General features: G+C 42.6%; 1 protein-coding gene across 8 annotated transcripts in view; it reads right to left on the reverse strand.

Annotated features, from left to right (window-relative positions):
• Positions 1 to 1,028: 1,028 nt before the first annotated feature.
• Positions 1,029 to 9,200, reverse strand: part of TNRC6B (trinucleotide repeat containing 6B) — a 261,212-nt gene continuing 253,040 nt past the window's right edge. For 4 of the 8 annotated variants that reach the window (XM_023509249.1, XM_012801146.2, XM_012801145.2 and 1 more), the window contains 4 exons: positions 8,454 to 8,678; positions 7,978 to 8,048; positions 3,357 to 3,496; positions 1,029 to 1,814 (listed from right to left, as the gene is read on the reverse strand). In XM_023509249.1, the coding sequence (XP_023365017.1) occupies positions 1,427 to 1,814; positions 3,357 to 3,496; positions 7,978 to 8,048; positions 8,454 to 8,678 (824 nt within the window). In that variant the 3' untranslated portion in view covers positions 1,029 to 1,426. The remainder of the gene's footprint in view (positions 1,815 to 3,356; positions 3,497 to 7,977; positions 8,049 to 8,453; positions 8,679 to 9,200) is intronic. The other 4 variants (XM_023509247.1, XM_023509245.1, XM_023509246.1 and 1 more) reach the window with 2 other exon arrangements.

Here is a 9,200-nt window from a genome sequence, read left to right on the forward strand (position 1 = left end):
ACCAATAGAATATTTAATTCAGCATTAATTAATTTTTTGATGAATTTCTCAAACCCAATCGCATTTTTGAGACATCACATAATTAGAAACTATTTTCTGTTCCCATTCAAACTAATGAAAGGGCCTGCATGAAACTTAGATATTCAGATGTGAATCATGGCTGTTCACTTTAAAGAAACAGAAATAAACACACAGTTGCTCTAAGAGGTACCTCCTGCTCTCATGTTTTTTTGGGTTTGGCAGTACTCCACTCTACTGCTAGGTCAAAAGACAAGCTAGAGAAACCTCACACTCAGGCTAATTTGCAAATGAGAAGGAGCTCCCGCTTTCATCATTAAAAAGCCACTCTGTTCATCTTTTTTCTGTTGTCGTGACAGGGCCTTGCTCTGTAACTTGGGCTAGAGTGCAGTGGTGTCATTATAGCTCACTGCAACCTCAAACTCCTGGACTCAAGTGATCTTCCTGCCTCAGCATCTTAAGTAGCTGAGACTACAGGCGCCTGCCACATGCCCAGCCACTTACACTAATTACAATGTTCATCTTAATGCAGTCCAACGAAATTGCTCTAAGCAGCAGTGGCTCTCTGCATTTGTGTGTTCTCCTAGTTTAAAAAAAAAAATTAAAATAAACAGCAGATGGCCGGCCAGCCAGCCTGCAGACTGTCAGCAATGCAGCTTTCTGAGAAACCAGGGTGGGGGAGCAGGAGAGGCAGGACACAGGCACACACACAGAGACAGAGAAGGATGCACGCGAATGCACATGAACACACGTGCACACACACACCAGAACGAGCATGCCTGGGCAGTTACATGTGCCAGAACACACTGGTATTTATCAACCAGCCAATCACAAATTTTTTCCTTTTTTTTTTTTTTTTTTAGGTTTTTTGTGTTTTTGTTTTTAAAGTGAGGCTCCGTCAAGTCTTCCCTCCCCCCCTCCCCCAACAATTCTTTTGAATTTCCCTCCCTCCCAAACATGGTAGACCTAAGGACGGAAACACACCCAGTGCAAACAAAGTTAAAAAGCTATTTTTTTCAGTATATATGTTTCTTAGCAACAACTTCCATATAACATGAAAAAAGTGAAAAACTAGAAACTAATTTTTTTAATTTTTTTGTGTTTAAATTTAAATGGTATGTGTACTTGCTTCACATTGTCTTTCTAGGTTGGCGTTCATGATTCAAGTATTTCAAGAGTGATATGTTCTCTTTTTGGATTCATATTCCAAACGAAAAAACTGAAGTTATAAGGGAGGCAACTATGTGCTCAGACAGTCTGTCAATGACCCACCTTTTTTTCTCTCTCCGTTTTCTTTTTTCCTTTTAAAAATGTATTTATTGCAAGTTGAAAAAAAAAACGAAAAGGTCAAGTTAGTGCTGCTGCTGTTCCAAAAAAGGTCACGAGGTCAGAGTTGAAAGTTCTAAGTTCAGATTGAATCCGACCCTCCTCCCAGAAGGTCACCAGGTAGTAAAGGAGCAGGGCTGCCCATCCTGTGGGGATCTTCCACCGTTGGGACTCCCCACAAGCTAGAAGAATAGTTTGGGGGCCCCCACAACGAAGCGCCAGCAAGATCGGCTCCGCTGCTGCCACCAGCACTGCTGCTCCATTGCCCGAGCCCAGTGGACCCACCGAAAAGATTCAGAGCAGGTCCTACGGGATCTGACTGGTTCTGGCCGGTCTCCAGCGACTGCCACCCTGCGGCCGGCGCGCTTGGGGTTGCTGCAGGTGTAGGGGGCTGAGCTTGTGCCAGAAAGCGGCTAACTTCATCATCGGTGGCAAACTCAGCCAGGATGGTAGTGTTTCCCAATACACACCTGGAAAAGGAGTGAAAGAGAGCTACAGATTGAGGAAAATCCTCACTCACACAACAGAACACGCACTCTCAGTCCTCGCCATTCAGAGGGTGAGCCTTTGACTAGAAGCTTCCATATCCCTACATGCTTTTTGGAAGCAAGAGACCCTGGCTCCATTCAAGGCCTATAGGATAAGAACCTGTATTTCCTTCCACCACATTGCAGGTGACTGAGAAGTACTGACTGAAAAAGACAAGGTATCACTAAAGCTAAAGATACAGGCTCAGTGCCCACAGCTCAGTGTGGAGGGCACTAGCCACATACACTGAAGTTGGCGGGCCTGCTAAACAACGATGACAACTTCAACCAAAAAATAGCCGGATGCTGGCTGTGGCAGGTGCCTGTAGTCCAGCTACTTGGGAGGCTGAGGCAAGAGAACCACTTAAGCCCAAGAGTTTGAGGTTGCTGTGAGCTGTGACGTCACAGCACTCTACCAAGGGCAACACAACGAGACTTTGTCTCTGAATAAATAAATAAATATATTAATATATTCCAGAGAACTCACCAATCAAGAAAAATGTGTGTGTGTGGATATGAGAGAAGACAACGAATAGGAGGAACATGGAGGATTTCCAGACAAGTGAAACTACTATAACGGTGAGTACATGACATACATGACATGATACATTTGTCCAACCCCAGAGAATACAACACCAAGAGTGAACTCCAATGTAAACAACAGATTCAGGGTGATAATGAGGTGTGCAGCAGTTGTGACAAATGTACCACTTGGGTGGAGGATGCTGATAATGCAGGAGGCCATTTGTTCATGGCAGCAGGAGGCATATGGGAAATCTCTGTACTTTCCTCTCAATTTTGCTGTGAACCTAAAACAGCTCTAAAAATAAATTCTCAACCAAAAAAGAAAAGGAAAATGTCATTTCTCCTTTTCCCCCATGTGAGGTAAACGATCACACCCAAAGCACCCAGGAGAGCAGCCCAGATGCCTGGAAGTGCTGCTCTGTCTCAGGGGCTGTGCTCCCAACCCGGGCTTGCTGTGTGCGTGGTTTTCCGTCATGGCATCTGCAGCCAAAAGGAGTCAGCTCTTTTCTGTCTAACAGTTTGACGGTGGCAGGGAGGGGGATGGTTAAAGTCTGATGCAGTCCCCTCTACTTCAAGCAAAGACCCTGCCACAGACCAAGACCACAATATTTCATCTTCATCTACAAAGACGCCACAGACATAGCTAGATTCTATTATGAAAAATGACAGCACCTACAAGGTCTCACATTTTCATAAATATTGGCTTTGTTTTATAGCACTTAAAATTTACTATTTCACAAATTATTTATATCTGGAATTTTGATTATCTGCCTATGAGGACAATCGAAGCTTAGTTTGGTAGCAAAAACCTGGTACTTATGACTTGCAAACGCATATGCAATGGTGCCGCTCATTTTTGTGCATGTTCTTGCCCATCTGTTTAATTAAGCAGGTACCAGAATACTCACAGGTGCATCTTCAGGCATGTCTGGCTAAGTGGGTCTTGGGTGGCATACTCACATGTGCAGTGCAGTTTGGGCCTTGGCCGCCTCCTGTTTGGTGCTGTATCGGATCAGGGCAGTGCCCTGGGTTAGATTCAGATGGAATGTCAGCAGTGGGCCATGCTGCATGCAGATCGTTCTCAAGGTTGACCCATCAATCTAAGGAGTAATGACAATCATGATAAAAACTGGAAGTGGTACTAGAGGTTTGTGCTATCATACCTGGCTAATTTTTCTATTTTTAGTACAGATGGGGTCTTGTTCTTGCTCAGGCTGGCAGAGGCAGGACTGCCTGAGCCCAGATGTTTGAAGTTGCAGTGAGCTGCGATGATGCCCCTGTATTCAAACTGGGACTCTGTCTCAAACAAACCAACCAAATTAGAGGTGGGGTGGAAAAGGCAAATTTAAATACTGGGCTGAGATGTAATGTGCTTACTTTACAAATAAAAATGTTTTGCATACGGTGGCTCACATCTGTAATATGTAATCCTAGTACTCTGGGAGGCTGAGGCACGGTGGATTGCCTGACCTCATGAGCCTGAGCCACATCAAGACTTTTTCTCTTAAATTGGCCAGGCATTGTTGTGGGCACCTGTAGTTCCAGCTACTCAGGAGACTGAGGCAAGAGAATTGCTTAAGCCCAAGAGTGTGAGGTTGCTGTGAGCTGGGACCCCATGGCACTCTACCAAGGGTGACAAAGTGAGACTCTGTCTCAAAAAAACCCAAAAACAAAAAAAAGTTTGCATAAATACAGCTCAAATCAAAAGCATTTAATTCCACTTGTGGTCTATTTTCATTAAGAGGTAAATAAGCAGTGTGCTTTAATCTGTAGAGCTTAAAGAAATACAGAAAGGAGATGGTATACAAGTAAGAATTTAAGTTAACATAGAAAGTTTTCATTACTAACAGATTATTCTGCATCCCTGAGTTAATCTCACAAAGAGGTTAAGAGAAAGATATACCTGTAATCCCAGCACTCTGGGAGGCTGAGGCAGATGGACTCCTTGAGCTCAGGAGTTCAAGACCAACCTGAGCAAAAGCAAGACCCCATCTCTAAAAATAGCTAGGCATTGGGGCGGGCACCTGCAGTCCCAACTACCTGGGAGGCTGAGGCAAGAAGATTGCTTGAGCCCAAGAGTGTAAGGTTGCTGTGACCCACGATGCCACAGCACTCTACCGAGGGCAACTAAATAAAACTCTGTTTTGAGAGAGAGAGAGAGAGAGAGAGAGAGAGAGAGAGAAAGAGAAACAAGAAAAGCTGAACATTCAATCATTTGAGATGCTTACAGTTGCTCTAGTTCACAGCCTACCCAAACACAGTCTCACTCTTGATTTGACCATTTCAATGAAACTATACGTGCTTTCCAAAGGCTGTACCTGCTCACCCTGGTTAGATTCTCAGTGTTTAAAGATGTTTGGGGGATAATTTCCCTCACATAGAAGTTGGATAAACAAGTCTTTTCATTTTGACTAATTTATTTTACAACAAGATCTTAAATAGGTTTATTTGAGCTACTCAAACCAGCACCTTATTTCTTTGGAAGACAAATGGATTAGTAATGAAATGGACTTAGAAAATGTTGTGCTACTAGTGGCAGTGGTGGAAACCCTGGAGGATGAAAGCTGTCAGTTTCTCCACAGCAATGTAGGGATCTGACACATTATAGCTATAGAAAATGATCAGAGATACTGCTCTTATTGTTGTTTTGTAAGTGACAACTGACTACATGACCTTGTCAAGTAGAGAGACAGTGGCACAAGAGACTATTAGGATAGATGTCCTCTATACAAATTTTAGATGATGAAGGGCGGTGCCTGTGGCTCAGTGAGTGGGGTGCCGGCCCCATATACTATACTGAGGGTGGTGGGTTCAAACCCGGCCCTGGCCAAACTCCCCCCCCCCCCAAAAAAAAAAAAAGAAGCCAGGTGTTGTGGTGGGCGTCTGTACTCCTAGCTACTCGGGAAGCTGAGGCAAAAGAATTGCCTAAGCCCAGGAGTTGGAGGTTGCTGTGAGCTGTGACGCCACAGCACTCTACCAAGGACAATAAAGTGAGACTGTCTCTAAAAATAATAATAAAAAAACAAATTTTAGATTATGAAAAGTAAACCTATCCAGGTATAGCAGTCCACCATTAGAAAACACACTGTAAGAACCTCCAGTGGATGCCTGAAGTCGTGGATAGTACCAAACCCTATACATACTATGTTCTTTCTTACATATACATACCTATTAATTTTTATAAATTAGGTACAGATCAAAGTAGAGCAATTATAACAATATACTGTAATAAAAGTTACATGAGTGTGGCATCTCTCAAAATATCTTAATATGTTCAGACTGTGATTGATTTGTAGATAAATAAAACCTTGGATAAAGGGAGGACTACTGTATCAAAATTTGCTTTTTAACCATTTAAGCTATGTTTGAGATTAGTCTATTATAAAGTAGTTTTGATGTTTTAAATGAATCAATTCTTGGCTCGGCACCTGCAGCTTAGCAGCTAGGGTGCCAGACACATACACAAGAGCTGTCAGGTTCAAATCCAGCCCAGGCCTACCAAACAATGACAACTACAACCAAAAGACAGCCAGGCATTGTGGCAGGCGCCTGTAGTTCCAGCTACTTGGGAGGCTGAGGCAAGAGAATTGCTTAAGCCCAAGAGTTTGAGGTTGCTGTGAGCTGTGATGCCACTGTACTCTACCAAGGGTAACAGAGTGAGACTCTATCTCACACACAAACACACAAAATAATAATCAATTCTTTCTAATACAAACATAGCCATCTTCATATTCATTTTATATACATGCATACTTACTATTTTTTTTTTAAAGACAGAATACATGAATAGCTGGTTAATTGCCCACTTTCAAAACAGCATATCCCTTATTGCTCCTCTCATCCTAACTATACTATAACCACCATGTTGTTTGGGAATTCTTTTTTTTTCTTTTTTTGAGACATAGTCTCACTCTGACACCCTGAGTACAGTGCCATGGTGTCATAGCTCAAGACAACCTCAAACTCTTGGGTTTGAGCAATATTCTTGCCTCAGCTTCCTGAGTAACTGGGACTACCGGCATGCACCACTACACCCAGTAGTTCCACCTAGTTTTTCTATTTTTAGTAGAGACAGGATCTTGCTTTTGTTCAGGCTGGTCTTGAACTCCTGAGCTCAAGCAATCTGCCGGCCTTGGTCTTTCAGAGTGCTAGGATTACAGGTATGAGCCACCACACTCGCCATTTTTTTCTACTTTTAGTAGAGATGGGGTCTTATTCTTGCTTGGATTGCCCTTAGATTCCTGAGCTCAGGTAATCCACCTGGCTCAGCCTTCCAGACTGCTAGATTTATAGGCAGGACCGCCATAGCCAGCCTGTTTGGGAATTCTCAGAGAAAATGAGACATGCATAGTTTTAAGGATGATCATATAATGCTCATTATGCTTCAGTTAACTGTTAGCTAAATAATCTGCAACTTTAAGCTAAGTTGATTAGATACAGAGAAAGAATTGGCCTGGACCTTTCCCCAGGTTAACTGTTTTTAGGAAACTATCTTTCAGAATACGTACATTAAAATATAAGTCCTATAATTTATGCCTCACAAATATGTTCATTGGGCAAATAAAGTTAGGAGAAGATATAAATCTCCACAGAGAATCATAATACATGATAGCATATTAAAGAGTTTAAGAAGTCTCATGGTTAAAGGTAACCTACTTAGTTTTATTTAACTATATATTTCAAACATATTAGGTCAGAGACCTAATATAATATACCTCAGCGGGATACTCTGGAAAAGGCTTAATGAAGTGTGCTTGACTTCATGTATGAATTAAATGTCAGACAATGCATCTTACATTTTAAGAGGGAGGAGGCATAATTGATTCCATTTAACAGGGTGTTGTAAAGGTTGTACTATCAAGTCCAGATGATGGTCAGGAGCTCAGCTTGATGGGTTCATTTAACTTCATTCAAGTGTTCAACATAATGCTGCTGTGAATGTGTGCAGTTATTGAACAACCAAGAAAAAGGGACGATGGTTTGGTGCACAAGAAATCCTACCACCAGAAAAACCACCCAGAGGGCATGTTCTGTTGAGAGCAAATCAGTAATGCCATCTACATATGATGAGGGTAATAGATGAAAGAGTAAAAGCATCCACAGGCTACAAAATTGACTGATTTATTCCACTGCAGAGACAGGCAGCTAATTATTCATAATGCATAAAAATGGTTGTTACTGCACCTCAACTCTTACTAGATAACTAACATTAGAAACAGGTAACTATTTTGTGTGTGGTTCAAGTACCCCTCTTCCACTAGGTGTTCCAGATTCTCAGAGGCTTATCTACACAGAAAATTATCTCTGCTATACAGAAGTCATCAAATAATACTGCTCCACTCTCAGTTTTATCATCACCTTGATGGCAGGTGTGAAGCTCAGTGGCCAACACTACCCCCTTCAGAAGTCGGCAGTGAACCTTGGGTGGGGAGAAGAGACCCATCTCCTGCAGGTGGAACCTTTATGCAGAGACCAAGAAATAAATGAGCTTTCACATCTGCCAACCTCCCATATCTCTTGAATTTCTCCCTGTCTTAATACAATAGTGTCTATCGAGAAAACAACCAGAAAGCATGATTACCTGTGGAGTGAGATTGTGAAGAACTAGCCAGTAACTAGGACGAACTGAACCACCATCACTCCAAGTAGAGGCTGTAAACAACCAGGAAAAATATCAATGAGAGTAACCAGATAATTCAAGAAAGCCATGAGAGAGAAACATTTTTCTGTAGCTCCTGTTTTTTCTCTTTTTACAAACTTTCTCTATTTTCTATGGGCCTCTTACCTTCTTTTACTCTTCCACTGGTCCCTGACTCCCTTGTACTCTTACGCTTTATTTGCAAGAAAATATTTTCCTCCTAGTATTCTTTCTCTTCTATTCCTCATTTGTACTCCATCTGTCCCTCAGGAGTTCTTAGGTTCCTCTCTTATACTGACTACAATTTTTCCTCAAGAGATCCTGTTTCCTCTCTTATGAAGACTCTTCTGTCGTCCCACTTGTGTTAGCATAAAGCCCTGTGAATGAACAGTGATGCTCCCTAGCCAGGTTCTCCTCACCTGAGGCAAGCCGTGAGTCCTGTGTCCCCCACCCCCTGACTGATCGGGGTGCTGTGCTGCTCCAAGGAGATGACGGTTTGGGGTTGGTCAGACCGGGAGGTGGGCGGGGCAGCGGTGTAGTGTTCCTGGAGGAAATATGGTTTTTCCACATCTTGTTGGAGAGATGAGTGGGGTTGTGTCCTATGGGATCTGGGGACCATGTTGATTTGTAATCAGGAAACTTTGCTGTAAGAAGAGAAAATTAAGGAAGGAAGAAAGTTAGATGGGTCACCTTTGTTGATAAATACACATGAATTGTGTCTATACACACATAAATACATACATATTTATATTCTAAAAAGTATGTATTTTAAGAACAGCAATATATGGTGGCTCATGCCTATCATCCCAGCACTCTGGGAGGCCGAGACGGATAGACTGTTTGAACTCAGGAATTCGAGACCAGCCTGGGCAAGAGCTGAGACTCCGTCTCTAAAAACTAGCCAGGTATTATGGCAGGCACCTATAGTCCCAGCTAATAGGTAGGCTGAGACAAAAGGATATTTGACCCCATGAGTTTGAGGTTGCTGTGAGGTATGATGCCATGGCATTCTACCAAGGGCAACATAGTGAGACTCTCTCTCAAAAAACAAACAAACAGGCTCGGTGCCTGTAGCTCAACAGCTGGGTCATCAGCCACATACACCGGGACTGGCAGGTTCGAAACCAACCCAGGTCTGCCAAACAGGAAAAAAAAAAAAAAAAAAA

The sequence above is a fragment of the Otolemur garnettii genome, unplaced genomic scaffold (assembly GCF_000181295.1).
Source record: "Otolemur garnettii isolate 467f Iridium unplaced genomic scaffold, OtoGar3 scaffold00007, whole genome shotgun sequence".
Classification (NCBI taxonomy): domain Eukaryota; kingdom Metazoa; phylum Chordata; class Mammalia; order Primates; family Galagidae; genus Otolemur; species Otolemur garnettii.